The 18852-nt window shown below is 41.3% G+C and overlaps 1 protein-coding gene across 8 annotated transcripts in view; it reads right to left on the bottom strand.

Moving 5' to 3' along the window:
* The window catches only part of LOC117488727 (adhesion G protein-coupled receptor L2-like), a 78190-nt gene that overhangs the window by 19192 nt on the left and 40146 nt on the right, over positions 1 to 18852 (bottom strand). For 4 of the 8 annotated variants that reach the window (XM_034137778.1, XM_034137781.1, XM_034137786.1 and 1 more), the window contains exons 5-11: positions 18285 to 18299; positions 16345 to 17145; positions 8321 to 8617; positions 6648 to 6748; positions 4932 to 5117; positions 3543 to 3581; positions 329 to 512 (exon numbers count right to left, since the gene is read on the bottom strand). In XM_034137778.1, the coding sequence (XP_033993669.1) occupies positions 329 to 512; positions 3543 to 3581; positions 4932 to 5117; positions 6648 to 6748; positions 8321 to 8617; positions 16345 to 17145; positions 18285 to 18299 (1623 nt within the window). The remainder of the gene's footprint in view (positions 1 to 328; positions 513 to 3542; positions 3582 to 4931; positions 5118 to 6647; positions 6749 to 8320; positions 8618 to 16344; positions 17146 to 18284; positions 18300 to 18852) is intronic. The other 4 variants (XM_034137779.1, XM_034137782.1, XM_034137780.1 and 1 more) reach the window with 2 other exon arrangements.

The following is an 18852-nucleotide window of genomic DNA, read 5'->3' as shown; positions in this document are numbered from 1 at the left end:
GTATAAGTATGACAGTCTACACAAAACAGCCTTAAATGAATGAGACCATGTTGCTAATAAACTGCCTGCCAGGGCATATTTTCTTGTTGTTTTGGATAAATCTAGTGATTGTATGTCAGTGAAATATGGCCCTATTAAAAATAATATTCTCCTTTGGGAATAGCAACAAAAAACAAACCCTGAAGACAATTTTACCACACAGTTTGAAACACTTTTAAAGAGATTGATCACGGCCCAAAAATAATAAATAAGGATTAGCATCACAATTGTGACTGACAGAAATGTTCCTGTTATTTTTTTGTTTTATAGATGTTGGAGAAGGACTTACTGATATTCTCTGCGGGTACTTTAACTATCGCTGGCTCAATCAGGTTTTCAGCAAGGACAAATGCCCCTTCCTCCAGGGTATCCAGTAGCATGGTGGCGGCGTGCGATTGTTCCGTGGAATTCATGTCTTTCCAGGATTCCAGAGCTTCCGGCCTCAGGAGGTTGTCAACAGTGTCCACGATTGCCTGTATCCATGGAGACAAGTGAAATGTCAGCTCGCTGTTTCCTCCGATCATAACTTCAGTTTAATAACAAAGAGCAGGATCGGGCAGCAAATAACAGAAAGGGCATGCATGGCTAACAGTGACAGCAGCAACAAGGACTGACACTGAAATATCAACATCACTCTGACTGAGGGTTCAAGGAAGACAAGGGTAACTAAAATAATAATGATGATAAAAAATGCAGTATGTTTTATTTAATATTCTGTTTATGAAAAAAAGGCTTAATCAAAGGAAACCTCTTTTGGACGACTTTCTTTATTGAATAATGTAAAAATGCTTGAGGGGATGTAAAATACAAACCAAATGTTTTGCTTTTCTCTTTATTGAATGAAGCTGCCTACAAAGCTTCTTTCTCAGTTCTTTATTTTTAAGAAGCTATTTTCCAAACAATTACCACCATAAATCACAGTGCTATTTCCCTAAGCGGATCTGCCCATAATGGCCTTGAACACTTTTCTCCTGGAGGAAAGTGGGCATTATCATGTAATCCATGTCCAGAGTGGCAGTTTGAGTCAAGATGGGGGAACATTTCTGCTTGTTTTCAATGGCAATCCTTTCATTTCCTGCTTTATGATAAGCAGTAAGTAAGCAAAACATTCCACCAAACCCACACAAGTATCATATGTTGATAAAACAGGAGTTTCCTTTGACCCTGGAAGAGTTCATGACTCCTGCCTGACACAACAGCCTCAATTTCCCAAATCCCACCAAACACAGACAGTTTTACAAAGATTCAGAATCTAGCTCAACCCCTGGAATAAATCAGAGTGACAATTTAACCATAGGTGCCATTAACCACAGCAAGGCCCACCACAATAACGGTAATTAACCACAACAAGCCCTGCTCACTGTACCAATTAGTCACAGCTGTGATTATCCAAAACACTAATTGACCACAGACAGGATTATCCGTTTGCCTGAAATAACAAGAAAGGAAATCAACCAAAGTCTGCACCACTATATGATTAACCGCAACAATTACCCACTGAGCTCATATTAAGCACAGCCATGATGACTGTTTCCAGACGCAGGGCTCTCGGCGTGTCTTAATATCTCGTCCAGAGCACAGAAATCAATCTCTATGGCCTTGACCTTGCAGGCCACTGGAAGCCTGTGAGCTGTGACTATGATGGGAGTAAGTGTCCATGTGTCCGTGTGGGTATGCGCAGGAGAGAGAACAGTGGCTATTATAGGGTAGGAGCCATTACAAGAGACAGACAATAAATGCCCCCCTCCCCCGGTGAGCCATCCTCAAAGGAGCCATGAAATCGAAAGGGGGAATAAAATCTTGTCTCTAATTTGTGAAGCACCGGAAGAATCGGTATATGGACTGACTCCTATTTAATTCTCGCCTTGGCGGAGGTCACTTTGCAAATCACAGGGGTGCTACCAGTGGAGCTACCATAACTCGCTATAGATAGTGAAATGAAATGAGCTCAGCTAACAAGCCATCACTGTCTAAGGGCTACAACCTATTATGAACATAACAGTTACACAAGAACTAGCAGTAAAGCTAGCAGATCTGTGAGGCTGTACTTGAAGGCTTTTCTTTTAGCTAAATGCTAACATTAGCCTTAAAACTATTACTATTACGATGCAACGTTTGCCAGGTGTAAAGTTCAGCACTTAGTGGGATAGCAGGTTAACATTGATAATTAGAACTGCACACAAGGTTCAAATGAGGCAGATGGTACATTTAGCAATTTGGACAAATTCAAATTTAGACCAAATGATAGGGTTTAGGGCATCACCGAAGTTATGGGAATTCATCCTTAGGGGGAACGTGAATGTCTAAATGTTATGCAAATCCATCAGATAGCTGTTGAGAATTTTTTCTTAAAGGGTAACCTACACATGAAAGTCTGTTTACAGGTCTTGAGATGATGTTTGTGGTTCAGCTGCCTTGATTTTGATATATTCTTCAAACTGTCTAACATAAGTCTCACAATGTTACAGGAGTCCAACGCTAAACCCCTGTCTTTTTAAACCACAAATTCCAACCTCATGGGGCCTCAACATGAAAAGCGAGGGGATCAACAAAGTCATTAGGATTCCTTCTCTGGGCATCATGAATGTCTGTAGAAATGTTTCCTGGCAATCCATTCTACGGTTATAGAGATATTTCATTCTGGATCAAAGTGGTCTAGGCCTAGAGATAGACTGGCCGACAAGACCTTCCATAGAGCTATGCTGCTAGCACTGCTAAACATATATTTGTAGGGAAATGTAATGCCTTTTTCTCTCAGTAAAATAAGACCCTCAAACTTGTAGGGGCCCCCATGAGCCACTGACAGAAACAAAATCTGTTCATTTGTATAATGCCATGCAAGGCATCTTCTCCCCAGTGTTTACACCATGCCCTTGTCTTTCAGCAGAACCTAACCGAGGAAATATTTCTCAGCACAGCAGAGGAAAAAGACAAAAAATTCGAATTGAACACAAACATATTAACAGGCTCAGAAATTAATCTCACAGATAGCACACGGCTGCACCGGGTGGAGGAGATTTTTTTTGTGTTATGGGGACAAGGGAAACTAGAAATTGTACATTATAAGCAAGTGAAAATTGAGCACACTGCCACTTTGATCACACTTCTGGCTGACAGGGAGGTGCAATTACGACCGTGGGAAGGCAATTATTCACACAATGTATGAAGAGTCGACAAGAGAGAGAAAAAGAGTGGGGGATGAGGAAAAGGAGGAGAAATAAAAAAAAGAAGGAAAGATTTACAAGTGATAGCACGCAGAGGAGGGGAAACAGGACAAAGACGGAGTGATATTGACAGTAGCGTCCTCAGTTGGACAGAATGAAGGGGGAACAGACAGCCGAGTCAGAGGAGGAAGCAGCTACATCTTGTACAAGCAGGTCACCAGGCACAAACTGTAACAAGACAATCAAGGACATGGAGACAGACACTGCTGCATGCTGTTGGTAAGGCATTAGGGATCGGGGTACAAAAGCAACACGGAAAGCCTGCAGTAGTAGTTATACCTTCATGTACGCCCTGCATGTCTTCTCTCTTTTTTGAAGCTTTTCCACAAAACAAGAGGATCAAGCACAAAAGACAGATTGTAGAAAGAGGTGGTAAGAACACAGGAAGCATTAAGTCATGCCACTTACCATAACATACAGAAGTAATGAAAAGAAGAAAAGGCACAGGTCTATAAACTACAACCTTGAAATGCCTCGACGGCTATAAATGTTTTCAAGGGAATTCTAAATATGTATATTAGTGAGGGGAAGAGATGAGAAATGCACAGCTATGTAGGGAAAATGCTGAGACTAGATTCTGATGCTCCCAATTAGTGATGCTTTAAAATAAATTGAAAAATAAAATATGTGTGATGAGGCCATTTGTATTTCATGGCATGGAGATGGATTACTTTATATTAAAACCCTTTGTTTGTATCTTGGGATAAAATAAATCTCTATCTCCTACCTAATTGAGTCCAACCGAAGAAAATCACATACAGTGGCTTTCACACAGAATTGGAAAACAAAGAGATGAAATTTTATTATATATTACAACTTTTACATAATAAACACCTCCTGGAAACACTAACACAGGAAAATATTTCTTCAACCGAAACAAGGTTGCTGCCATGTGCACCACCATTTACCACTTGTTGCTTTGTGGGAAAGGGCTGCATGCCACTTAAAGGACCATATCATTGTTTAAGCTACTTCAGTACAAATCATGAACGTGTGATTTGTCGTTAACACAACAAAACTAGCTAATGTCCTTTAACTGTTGTCAATGTTGCTTGTCATCAGTCAATCACAAGCCTTTTTATTTTTATTTTGATGTACACCTCAGTTGGAAACCTGTTCTGATCTTCAAAAACAATGTAGGTGTCTTGAACATAAAAGGCACAAAACAGGGGCATCATTCTGGTGCAAATAACCTTGTTTACAGAGCAACTGATGTCTAGAAAGTCTGAATAACAATGTAATTTTTCAATCTGTCACTCATCTCTCCATGGGACTGCCTGCAGCTGAGAGCTGTAAGTACGTCTTGGGCCTACTCCTTTCCTGACGAGCGAGGAAGCAGTTCCACACTTGTCAGCAATGAAGAGTTATTCTTTGTGTTGTAAGGGGGCTCATGGCCATTAGCTTCTTTAAGGTAAAACTGCCAGGTGAGCCTGGGTTTCCAAAGCCGGTAATTACTAGGGAGCTGTAGAGGAATGAGATCCCCTCAGGGCTAGACCTGCCTTCCTAGCCCCCTCACCCGAGACTCTGCGTGTCCATGAATGTGTGTGAGTGCATGCATGTGTTTTGTGTGTATTAGTAGGTGTCCTGCTAATGACGTCCTGAATCATGCTGACAGAGTTGGGGGGAAAAGGGAGACAGAGCCAATGCTAGACATGAATTTCACAGTACCTTGTTGAAGCTGCGCCCAGCTGAGTCTTTCTCGCTGGGTCTGAGCTCCTGCAGCTGAGCATCCAGGATATCCACGAGCTGCTCCATCAGACGCACCGAGGAGCTGACGTCTCCGGCAAACACCGGGCCCTGTGTGTGCCGTGCCAGCTCATTGGCTAAATTAGCAGCATTTTCGCCACTCCGAATCTAAAAACAGCAACAAGGGAAAACAGGCGGGTGTCAGAGAAGCAGGCCTGAGATGCTTCTGCAAGCTGAAGCTGAAATAATGTATCCCGCATACACCCGGAGAGTCACAACCCATTGCTTGTTCAGGAGGAAAGAAAGTAACTGTGTGCAGGCTGAATATAAACACAAGGACGCATGTTTATCGCGGAACGTAATGGCATGACTGTAACACACAAGCTGAAGAAAAGAAAAGAAAAATCTGAATCAATAAGCTGTCAGTGTTTACTCATCGGTGATCAGTGTGTTCATAGCTGTTATTTTACAGCCCTCCTGCATGCCTTGACTTAGCTTTGACCCAATTCCATACTAAATCCATAGAGTATATACCGTATACTTATTTCCATGCTATAAAGCTTTTGCACTTTGTATACAAGAAATCAATTTACTCTTCCATTTTGTACTGAGAGGGAAATGAAGCAATACATGCAAGCATCAATCAAAATGTGACTTTGGACTTGCACTGCCAATTAAACTTCACAAGGAGAAAGCTAATGCAGCGTTCATGTCATTTCATACAGACAACGGCTACGAGTGACTGAGTGGGAGCAACATGCATGCCAAATATCAGTATATCTCCCACTTAGAGAAAATAACATAACAGTTTGTATAATGGCTGCAAAACCACCATTATGGGGAATTGATATATAATAATAATTCAATGCCATTTCTAATAGAATCAATTCATTCAATCATACACATTATGTATCTGCTTTCACTTGAGTATGAGAAAATATGTTTAGAAAAAATATCTAACCAAGGCTAATATTTATCTCGTGTCACTAGGTAGGTTTTACCCTTATTCTCAATGTGGCAACATGGCATGTTTGCAGTTAATGGGTTTTCAGACATATCATATTGAAGCTTTAACACAATTTATTTGAGTGTTTTGCATTTGCGAGAAGCTTCTATGTACACAAATTGTGTCGTAAAACACACTCTTTGTTAAGCTGATTTCCTGTGGCTACTGCTTGTTTCTTTAATATGCTATACTTCAAAAACCTATAATTAGTCATTGTGGCAATGCCAGCTACCAAAAGCCCTCTCTGAACCTCCTGCAGGTGCAAAGTGTTTTTCAGGTCGAGAGAAATCTCCTCAGAATGCAATATGTTGTGTGTTTGTGTTGCATTACGGTCTGTTCAGGCTACTGAAATCGTTATCTGTGTGCGTCTTCATTAGATTTCTACCTGCATGACTGTGGAACTTCAAAGCAGATGAGTCAGAAAAGAAAGAAGCTCTGGCTCTTTGATTCTCAGATACTGACGGCAGAACATAGCATTTACTCTTGATAGCTAATTTATTTTTGCCATCACAATAAGCTACACTTTAAAAAAAGGCTTTTCATCTTATTTACTCCAGACCGCTCTCTGCTAGTATTCGGAAAAATAAAGAAAGCAAGCAAAAGGGTCAAAAATTGCCACTAGATGTTTTATGTTTTGGCGTGTAACATGTTTTTTGCTGCTATATTTTGTAACTGACACATTGCTGTTTTACCTGTTGTGCCACTTGATTCACCCAGTGGGAGGTGCAGTTGCTGAGGTCTGGTCCTTTGGAGCACCAGGCCCCTGCCACAGTGCAGAGGAAGGAGGCGATGCCTGCAGTAACACAGAATAAACACAACAGTTGGAGGGAAGCCAAAACCTTTGCTCAGATGCAGTTCCTCCCGCTGATCCCTCATTCATACAGACTCTCTGGTGCAGGAAACTAACTGTTTAGCAGAAGCAACCACTTCCAAACAATTTGAAAGGGCTGCAGGCTTTGTACAGTCTACAAAAACAGAAAAAGACGTAGGAGGCATACTAAAACATTATCAGGTTCCTACATTGCTTGGACAAACCTGGCAAACAAAGGTCTGTTATTGAATGTAAACATTTCAGTACTGTAAACATTGTATATGCCATGCATGTCAAAATATTCCTAATGAACGCCACTTCACTGACAACAGTGACAACATACATTATACAAACTAAGACTCGTTCCCTTTTCACCCCCACAATCAAAACATTGTCTCTTTTTCACTTTCATCCCACAATAGCCCTGCTTTTTCTGTTGACAGTCATGTCAGTCTCTGAGATGAGGTGTTAAGGTAACTTGTGAGGGATTCCTGTGTGAGCATCATTGTCAACTGAACTGGTACAACAGCACAATGATCCACTTAATGCTGGCTTCCTATACTCGCAGAATAAATTATAATGTGAGAAATAACTAGGAACACACTGTCTGAATGTAATTAAGACACAATGTAGACATTGGATTTTGGCGGGGCTTTCTAATTCATAACTTCCCAAATTATATCCATTAACTTCATTGGTTTCTGTGCTCTGTTAGGAGGGAAATGAGGCAGAGACAGAACAGATAGATCCGCGAACCAAATAGCCCCTGTTTGAGGGATTTTGTTACGCTGTAATAGGGAAATGGGCATTTTTCTCTCCCTGTGCTCTTATAGGGTTTCAAAATTACACACAAATAGGAGCAGCTTTACCATTTGTTCAGGGAAGTGACAAGGCTCTAATCATGCTACATTATAGTTTAACATCTGACATGCCCACTGGGTAAAATGTCATATACTTAATAGATTGATGCAATGCAAATAACCATATTCCTTGCAGCTTTCTTCCTGATCATTTGTAGGCTGAGAGTGTGATTCTGACACTGTTTGAAATGCTTGATTGTTAATGAAAAAAGAGGGGGGGAAAACGCTTACAGTTGACCTACTACAGAGTGGTAGTAGCAAATAATCAAGATTATTCAAAATAGCTAGACTTGATGTAGATGAAAATATAGCAAAAACATGTGAACCTGATTGTACAATCAAATGCTTTTGACCTTTTGCATTTCCTTATTCTTAGAAAACCATAAAATCATGTAACTACATTTTTATGTTTTTGTTCACAATACTGTTTCTGAAAATGACACAACTAGCATCCTGCAGAGAGAACATCTGGGGGGGAAAAGGTTTAGAAAATCAAAACAAATATTTTCCCTATTTACAGTTGGGTTTCTTTGGAAGTTTGTCCTTGTCAGATGTGAGGGTCCAAGGACAGAGGGTGTCATATTCTGTACAAACTGTAAAGTCCACTGAGACAAATGTAAAATGTATCGGGCTACATAAATAAACTTTGATTGATTGATATTAGAATTCACTGTAAATGTAATGGGGGGCCTACCTCTGGTCCCTTTAGGACAGGGCCTCTCCACAGTGCTCCCAGTGTGGGTCTGGGGCCAGTCGATGGCTCTCCTCCGGGTGTCCTCACAGAAGCGTCTGGGTGTCGGTGGCAGCTCAGGGACGGTGGGTTCTGCTGTACTGGATCCACTATTTTCCTCAAACGGGTCCCTCCCATCTCTTGGGTCTGCTCCTGCTACAGTGGTGTCGCCCTGCCCCTTCATGGTGGACGCGGCCGTGGTGCTGATGACGGTGGTCTTGCTTATGGATGGCGAGATGGAGAAATGTTCACTGGTTGGCACTAGAGAGAGAAAGGGTGTAGATGTTAGAGCTTGAGTCATCAATGTCCTTTTACTTGAGCTGCCATCGTTTCTAGCAATGGGGAACTGCGGCTGTTTGGAGTCCCGTGGCTCGTTGGTACTGAGTTACTGCTGCCCATGATTTCTTGAAATAAAAAGCTTCATGCAGCTTTCACCCGTAACTCCACCTCTTTTCTGTTCCTTCACTAAACAAAACAAGGCAAACCTGCCAACACCAAACATCTATCTCTTGCTATTTTTAGTTTTCACAAGGCCATAAATAAGACAAGCGGTGTTGGTGGGGCATCCTTTGACAAAAGCAGTGATTTCCTTCCAACAGAGTCAGTACCTTGGGCTGATTAAATGTCAACAATGAAGATAAAGCCTGTCTACATTTTACTTTTTTCTGCCTAGTTTATCTCTGTCACTTTAATAAAGCTGCTCTGCTGAAGGAGAACTGCAGTGCTCCAGGCGAAAACATACATCAGCAATAATGTGATTCCACTATATTCAATCCACGCCCACCCTGCGAAGCAAATCTATATGTGTTTGCTCCATTGCTCAGGTGTGTTTCTGCTTAAGACCACTGCGTCCGCAACAGCTGTATAGCCACTGCAAAGAGCCTGGAGATAACTAGGAAATGAGAGCAGGAATAGGAAATCTATCAATTTTATACAGTATGAATAGCCAATATAAATCAAAAAGAAAACATGGTGAATGTTTATATGTATCTGGGTATGTGTGTCTATATGGATATGGTAGTCTCCTATATTAATAATTATACATTTTTTCAGCCACAACCACCTGATTGTATTTCGAGATAAAAGCAGCTCCTCACAATGAGGTCTGCCTTTGTGAAAGGCCCTATAGTGTTGTCTTCACGTTCCCTTGGTGCTCCTAGGAAAATGCAATATCATGCTATCTGACACTCCATCATCAGACAAATATCTCCATTTCCTGAGAGAGAGCGGTGACAAAGCCCACATTTCACGTTTCACACTAATCAGCCAGTCAGGGGAATCTTTGCTTTTTCATTTCAGTGAAATATCTGAGTTTATTACAAAGCTGATATCTGGCGATGTAGTCAGGAGGCCACGGCAGGGAGGTAGCAGTATTTCTGTGATGCTCACTGTAGGAAAATAAACTGCAAACCTCCCTGCAGTGCCGGCTGAGTTGTGACATTTCACTCAATGACCTTTACTCCTGTCAGGAGCTCTGGCTAATTACCTTACACTCAGTCATTGTGTGTCTGTTATCCACCGTTCACAGCGCAGCACGGCAGCAAAAGTAACAGCTGACATGTGCGGTTAACTTGGGCAGACTGTCATGAAGTGTTCGGTTAGCCCCCGCAAGTTTGAAGGTATCACAATTTCTCCCAGGAAACAAGGGAAATTAAGAAACCGGACCGCTGACAATTAGAAATGTCTTGTTATATCTCTTAGTGGACAGGATCACCATTGCCTTTTATTTAGTAATATCAGATAAAAGATGTAATACTTTATTTATATTTTAACATAAATTAGTTGAAAGGAATTTGCCATATAGAAGTACGCTAAAACACTTTTTTCCCTAAACATAACTTGCTATTTAAAAAAGAAAATGTTTCCCATATATTATGTATACCCTTTGAAGCTTTTTTATTGACTCAGGAAAAGAGAGATGATTCATGGGCTGACTCTTTTGATTCAATATTCAGGTATAATGCAATACAAGGGCAAGTGTAATTAGGTTTGAGAATATTAAACCTCTCCATACCTGAGCAAACTTCTGCTTTCCACAGGCTGATATGAGCCCTAATATGCATCTGCCTGAAACAACTTTCTTGCGGCAACTGATTAACCTGCTCCTGAATCCATATTGCTCCAACTCATGAGTCCAAAGCCCTCTGCCACCCACACACACTTGATCACAAATTATCATACAGCACAGAGACATATTTTGTTCAGTGTTTCTTTGTCATTTCTGAAAAAGCTTTTTAATAGCCGTAATTATCATAAGCGATTCAAACAATTCAGAGAAGCTGCAAAAAGCTTGGATTATTACGTGCAATGTAAAGAACAATATGTGTCCACATCTACATGTTAGTGCTGCAACAAATTACTATTATCATTTTCAATTAATCTGACCATTATTTTCCTTATAGACTGTGTATAGTACAAAGAAAACTTGGATTTTTTATTTCACTATTTTCTGATATATAAGAGACCAAATAATGAATGTATTATATGAGATATTTGGCAGAGTAATCTAACATTTATATAATTTTGCAGTCCTAATTCACTTTATCTAAAGAAGATTGTATTTAAAAAAAGAAAAAATCATATTTAAACTATATTTTAGTCATTTCATTCTACTAAACATTAAGTTGTTTTCTAATTTTTCACTCTGTCAGTCAGATTCATGAATTCATATCGCTTTAATAATAAGGTTTTTTTTTTTTTTTTTAAATCAAAGACAAGATACAATCTTTGTTGATATTTACAGTCTAGGGTTATCAGAGAGTAATTATGAAGGACATCGAGAACATCACATAAAAAAAACATACTCATTTAATATTACATCAAGCAATGTGCTTGTCAGATGTTGAATCATTTGCGGGTTTATTTGGATGTCTCTCCAGCGTACGTGCTACAATTTTCTTTTGATTGTGGAGAGCACATTCCCCTCCAGTAAGAGCGCTGTGTCCTCTGATAGCACTCAACCAAGAGAGGGCTGCACCAATTAGCTGCCATTTCTCTCAAGAGGCAGTGAAGTCACTCTTTATGGGCAATCTGACACCAGAGGCATACTGTCGCCATATGCTGAATAATACCTCTTGTAAATAATAGAAGAGTTGGAGATTGAAGATTTGACAAATGGCTGTCACCGAAGTCTAAACCAGAGTGTGTAAATTAAAACAGAGCTTAAAAAAATTAAAACCATTATGCAAGATCATCAATCAAGATATCAGAGATGAAGTAGAATTAGATTCATTACTTTATAGGCCCCCAGAGTAATATAAGTATCTGCGAGTGAGATGAAAAAACAATATTAAACCAGAATCAGATGATCAGAGATATATATTTTTTTCCTTGCTTTTGCGGCTTACTCTGCAACACTAAAAGAGGCTTTCCCTATTTAAAATTACACATACAGTAAAAAGCAGTTAGAATTACAAACGGCAGGATAAATGCATCATAAGCTGCTTAATACCGGCTATTACGGAAGAGCAATGACAAGTCCCAACCAAATCAAGCGGTTTTTAATTGGTTTAAAAATGTTAAGATGAATCACATACAAGGCTAATCCACCAAGTACAATGACAAATAGACACTTATAGTTGTAAGGAAAAATCAAATAGGCAGTGCTCAGTTAAAAGAATATCTCTACAGCAGGGTTTGTTTGCACTGAAGAAAAGGCTGAAGGCAATAAATGTGTGCCGCAGTCCTCTTTTCTTGCCCTTGAAAGTTAGCTTTCGTCAAAGTGAGAAGCACCTGATTCAGCTGCATACTTTCTAACCCATATGAAAAGGTGACCAAAATGAAAACAAAAAACACAATCAAGATTAGTGACAGGTTCTTTTTCCCTTTTCAATGCACCGTAAACTTGAAATTCAAGAACAAGAATAAGAAAAGGTAGGCATACAGCACGACAAATGTAAGGGTGTAGCCAGCTGCTAGTTAGCTTAGCTTCGCACATGGACTGGACAACGGAGAGGCAAGATAGCCTGGCTCTGTCCAAAGACAATACAAGTCATCAAGCTAATTTAAGCACCTCTAAAGCTCACACACTTAAATTGTAAGAGTAAAAATGTGATGTTTCCATTTAAAGGGTTATCATACACCAAATAACCATGACGTTGTGCTAACAAAAACAATCTCTTCCAGGTAGCCAGGTATTTCTGTTGTAGTTTGAAACGTAACTTTAACATTTAAAGATATTAAGTTAAACATTGTGGCCCGATCTTTCTGACGTTCCTGCCATTGTTATTGTATGTGCAATGCAGACTTGCTAGCCTATGGAAAGAACATATATGACAAAATGGCCTAGACTTTTGCTTTACCCAAACCAATAGGGTGTTGCCACGCTGTCAGTCCTAATATACCACAATGAGTAAGACACATGTGCCTCCATGTGTGTGGGGCTTCATATATATCTGTATTCATTGTGCATTAAAGCTTGACTCAGTAACAAGACCGTCTCAGAGGAGAGGATCCGTGTGCGAGCTACAGTTGGTCTTTTTTGTCTCTTTACCTAAAGCCAGTGCTGGTAATTAATGACAGAGAAACAGGTCCCTGAAGACATGAATTTTACATTAGGCTGTTAAATGCGCTCATGCTGTTCTGCTTCATCCAACGCTACGTGACAGGAGCATACGGCTTGGCATGGAAGGTAAAAGGCCACAACGCAATTCAGCCGTAGTTTCCTACCCAATGCTGTGGGATATGTCTTTATTTCTGCTTAATGGAAAAACTCAAGGCATCGATAAATTGTTTCAGGGCCTCACTGCTTTTTTGACACTTGTTCTTTAAAGAGCACTAGACGGAAAAAGCTCTGCCGGACATATCCTGTGTCTGTGCAGGGTAATTTATGATGCCTGAAACTGAGTACTGGGGAGCAGCCGAAACAGAGCAGTCACAACTAGATGGTCTGAGTCAGAGGAAGGCTCACAATACAGACCCATGCATGCAGACAGGAAGATATATGTGCAGACAGAAATACACTCGGAGCAAAAACATTTCAAACATCACTGTCGTCTACACATATAATGTCGACTTAAACAATTTTCTGCCATAATCTTGTCAGGGGTTGATACAGACTGAGAATAACAAGTAGAGCTATTGCAAATCTCCTGACTCCCTTACCTTAGCCTTTATTCCTGTAACCGAACATCATGCTTCAGAGGTGGAACACAAGCTTAGTGCATGAGACATCTATAAATGTCCTCTGTCTTGACGGCCCACTCGGAGGCGTCGCACAGGGATATAAAAGCATACCAAAGTGCATCAAGATGCTCAGCTGGGTTTAGTCACAAAATGGCTGAGCAAAAAAAAAAAAAAAAACACACCAGCTTTGTAATGATAGATATCTATCATGTGGCATGCAGGATATGAAATAGTACTTTTGCTTGACATTTCAATTCAGCTCTGAGCCCACTTGTGCTCACTGCTTCCAGATTAAGCTGAGTGGCTAAGCCTTTCGGACAAAGCCATTCATTTTATGCCTCTCGTCTTTAAGGCTTCAGATCAATGCTACCTCAAATACAAATTAATTTTCTCCTCTCTCTCCTTGTTAGTTTGAAATGCTCTCGGCAATTGCCAACTCCTTTGATTGGTTTTTCTGAATTCATTGGACTGAAATCAGTTAATGCTTTTGCACATCACAGAGAATACATTAACGGTGTCCCTTTCAGTTTTGTAACGGCGGCGCTTTGGTGTGCTTTCTATTGGCATGCACCTCATTCAGAAAGACCTCTGAGAAGGTGGACTCTCTAAGTATTGATCATTGCTGTTTTGTGTTCACAATGAATTAACAGAGGGTAGACATTTTCTTTAAATGCGTGTGAATTGTCTGCAGCAATAAGCTGAAAGATCAATACGGGTAAAGATCCTAGCTAATCACTTCAACCAGGGCCAGAATTAAGAAACCCAAAGTGTTATAAACACTCTACACAAGGTAAAGAAAAATGCCGCCAAGTTGCTAAGGTCAACTATTTTCTGCTTTGATCATTTTGCTCAAACTCTCTTAATATAAACCCCTAATCCTGCTGGCACTTCATCCCTCTAGGATGAGCAATACAGTGAAGGTTGATGCTTCTGACAGAAAAGGACGCTCGTTGTGTTACATGAGTTCTACAAAGGAGAGAAATTCAGCGGGTTTGGTGTTCGAGGTAACTTCTCTCTGTGGTCGATGAATCTTAATGGGCACAATTAATTTTCTTTACGCCTCGAGGGCCCCTCAGTTTCAGAGAGAGAGACATTATTTCAGCACCATTAGATTACTCTGCAGAATAGGTTGTTTAATTCAACACCATATCATGGACAGCAATAAATCTTAATAGCTACACAGTAAAGAAGTTAAAGGTGTAGATCCAGACAAAAATAAAAAGCTAATAAACAAGAACCAATTATTTTCAAGTGTGGCGTGCTGCCGTTGGCCTTGGCACCATGAGATGCCCCCTCTCCTTCTTGAGCTCACAACATTTAAAATGGTTCCCATGTAACACACTTAACGATGCAGAGTGACAAGTTGTGCTGCAAGGATGCATTTCTGATTGGATCCCAATAACAAAACAGCGAAAGGATACGGGTATTTAGAATAATGAGTGAAATCAACTATGTTCTGTTGGGTTCCTTCATTAAACGCGCTGTTCATGAAGCAAGTGGCAACTCTGCGCCTATGTGGCATTTATGTTTACCGAGGCATTACAGTAGCTGAGAGAGCACATTAAACCCTTCATTGAAAATACTCTGTGATGGCCACTTTCCTCCTCTCCCTCAGCCTCTTTTGAGACAAGGAGGGTAATTATGATAATTCACTTGTTAATTACATTTACATACATCAGGACGTGAACAGTTGAGCAGGCAGTTTGCATGCATGGAGAACTCATTAAACTTTGAGTATTTTCATATCTCCTCCAACATACTCTAAATGGAGGCTAGGGTTGTTCAGCAGAACAGGCGTAAAGTTGTACCCCCTCCACCCCCACCTCGTGGGTGTCGAGTTATCATGCTGGGGAGATTCCAGGGAACGGCAGGAATACAAACAGACTTGTTGACAAGAGGCCAGAGTTCAGGAGCACACAGCAGCCATTGAGACATCAACGCTAACCCCCCCTTCAGCAGCTCAGGTCAGGACTCAAATTTCCCCCCTGGCAACCCCTCCCGAATATCCAGAAGTTAAAATCATAATTTAATCCAGACCAGTGCTCAGGGGCAACATGAGCTTCTAGCGTAACGAGACTTCGGGTCAAGATCCTGATTTCCCCATTTCACACAGGAGACATGGCCCGGCTCTATGGGATAAGGCGGCTGCTGTCAGGTAATTAGGCCCATTACCATCTTAATGCAAGGTCTCTGTCTGATGACACATATGTCACCTCTCAGCACTTCACAGATTAATTTAAGCTCTCTAACCGCCTGACAAGATTCTTCACTGTAATTGATCTCTCTTTTTACAGCTACTCTTGTGCGCTGATTCACCATGTGGTACACAACTCACACACACTTCGGCCTGGTACTTTAAAATATTATGCTACAATAGGATGGCTATTATCTCCTGATCTATTGTAAAAAGCCTGTGAAGTTGATGAAGTAGCCATGGCAACACAATTTAAAATCCCAAGGCAATGGGAAGAGGATGACCTTGGTCAGACTGTGAACAATACTTCACAAATGTATTCCCGGTATTTCATATTTATATTCACAATGGTTTCGGGTAAAGCCTGAGATTAAAGAATTTGATAAGGTCCAAGCTTCAGCTGGTGAGAGTGCCTCAGCTTGCCTCATGGTAATAAAGAAACGGGTTTCTGAAGAGGCGCAACCCTTCTGGGAGCTATCCCTCATTCCAAGGTGAATTTGTAATTTCTGTCTGCAAATGAGCCCTTTCCCCAAGACTAACACAACCCTTTTTTCTTTATCACACCTGAATTGCATCCAAAATTAAAAGGCAGCCATCTGTGATATGACTAGCTGTAACCAAACAATAGACAAAAGAGAATAATTAAACAAAAACATGGAGCAGCTCTCACTTTCAGCAGGATCCGGAGGCCCGAAGTCCAGGTCGTAGCGCACGATGTAAAAGTTATTCCACACGTATAGCTGGTTGTCCCTGGGGTTGTAATCCACAGCGGTGATGTACTGGTACTGGTTGGGGAAGAGGATGTCGATGTATTCGCCCTGGCTTATCTTGGTGTTGTAGATGTAATCAATTTGGCTCTTGCTGGCCTCGCTCTCGTTCTCTTCGTAGGTCGAGCGGACCACGTGCAGCACACCGCACACCATGAAGGCGTTGGAGGCCGAGCGCTTGTCGTACGCCGTGTCCCATGTGGCCTCGAAGCGGAGAGTGTACGGGTTCAGCTGGCTCACCACAATGCGCCCATTGTTCTGTTCCGTGGCGTAGATTACCCACAAGCCCCTCTCGTCTACTGCCAGGTCAATGTCCGTCTTGCCACCCCAGCGGTAAGGCGAGGTGTCGTGATAGTTGGCATTGTTAACGATAGCCTCGCCGCTTTTGATGCGCGTACGCAGGTCAAACTTGACAATGTTGCGAGTGCGTTCTTTGTTAAAGAAGATGGCGCCATCGTAGGCCACGAAGCCTGTCCCATCAACACGGTGCGGCAGTTTATAGGTGGTTGTCTGGCGACCGTTTTTGAAGTCTTCCAGAGAGACGTACTCGATGAGCGTGTCAGTGCGGTATGGCGTCCAGGGCATGAAGAAGACTTTATCACCGGCCTGCAGAGGGTCTCTGCACCACGAGCCCGCTTGCTGCTCTGCCTCAAACAGGAAGGTGGCGTCTCCTATGCCCTTCAGAGTCCCGGGACAAATGAAAACTAGTGACAGAGAAGAGAGTAAAACAAAATACAGTAAGGAAAAAGTATTTCAGATACATGAAACACATTTGACACGCATCATTGTTGCTGCTGTACAACTCAAGTGCAGGATAAGAAAGATCAGGGGTTGTGAATTTGGAGGAATGTTTTAACAAGTGCTTTTGTGCTACTGCTAATGAATAGGGAAAAAAAGAAAATAAATGAATGTGTGCGTTAACGTGAACTTGCATCTCAAGCGTCTGCTGCTACATCCTAACAGGGACAAAACAACATAAAATGTGAACAAAAAGGGTAAAAATCCTGCAAATGAAAGACATGGGAAAGGGGAGGAGTAGAGTTCACACTTCCCTTTTTTTAAATACCAGTCTGTCTCTGACGTCAAATGCACATGAACAGCTGGGTATATGGACACACTACACATGCATACTAACATGACTGGGGTCATAAACCAAAATGAAAAGGGAACAGACTTCACATCTTGGGATAAGAGTGAACAAAAGGTTGTCAATGGTGGTGGCGGCAGCAAAGCAGAGGTAAAATGAAAGTGGAGGTTTGGGAAATAGATCGAACAACAGTGGTAAAGGATTATCACTACTTCTGTGGCAAAAGACAGGAGTAATCACTGATGGGTGAGGGAGGCCATGGCAAGGATCCAGTTTAGACCATTTTCAATTAATTGGTTCTGGATAAACGGAATGAATTCTTGTTTTCCTTTCACATTTAGTTTTTATTCTGTGCCAATCTCACTCAGCCATCATTGCTATTTCACATCACGTGCTATGGGTGCAGCAGAAGTTGGGCCAAGCAGGACTATGCCAAATAAGAATATATAACACAACTACTCATTCTTCAAGGGTTCACACAGTGCTAGGCAAGAGTCCCTGGAACAAATCAACACCCAACAGTTGGTGTTTTCTTTCACATTGCGCGAAAAGAATGTACTTTCCATGACCGTGGATGTCATATGAAATTCTGTTTGGAAATGCATTTGTACTCCAAGGGTGCAACAAATCCTCCTATGGGTTTAGCATTTGACAGTAGAGGCAATCAGGAGGGGGAGGAGACGTGAGGGGAGCTGTACTCAACACCACAGAACAAGGAGCCAGAGGGGGAAGGGGGGGACCAGACCACTCATTTACCTTTTTGCTCCACTTCTATTTCAGGCATTGGAAAAGAAAGCAAAAAAGAGTGCAAAAGGGAGAGAAAGGTTATCACGAGTCAACTACCAGGTACAAAGAGAAGAATTAGCTGGAGGATATGACCATGAGATGAACTGCAGGGCTGTTTTGGGAAAAAGAGCTAGCGGGGAAAAAGTGTTTGTTAGTGAAACAGCCTCTCATCCTAGGATATAAAAACAGACAAGTTATGGCTGGAGACAAGCTATGGGCAAAGAAATCCAGCGCATTCAACTTTTCATTCCTACTGTCTTCAACTGCCAACAAAATACTGCATTGGCCGATGTTAAAGCAGAACAAATTCCTCTAAAAATGCTTCTCCTAAGAGGTAATATTTAGATGGATAACAGTCTTAGTCAAACATCACAGGAGTTATCATTGGCATGGATTGACTGAGGGTGGAATTTGTTCAAACTTTATAAACATAAATTAAAACTTGATTCCATATTTGCTCGCCCACACGCGTAAAACATGACACGGTGCTAATGCTACAGACCAAACTCTTAAATGAGCCAAGGAGAGCGACAGCACA

The sequence above is a fragment of the Trematomus bernacchii genome, unplaced genomic scaffold, assembly GCF_902827165.1.
Source record: "Trematomus bernacchii unplaced genomic scaffold, fTreBer1.1, whole genome shotgun sequence".
NCBI lineage: Eukaryota > Metazoa > Chordata > Actinopteri > Perciformes > Nototheniidae > Trematomus > Trematomus bernacchii.
This window is presented reverse-complemented; position numbering and strand designations above follow the sequence as displayed.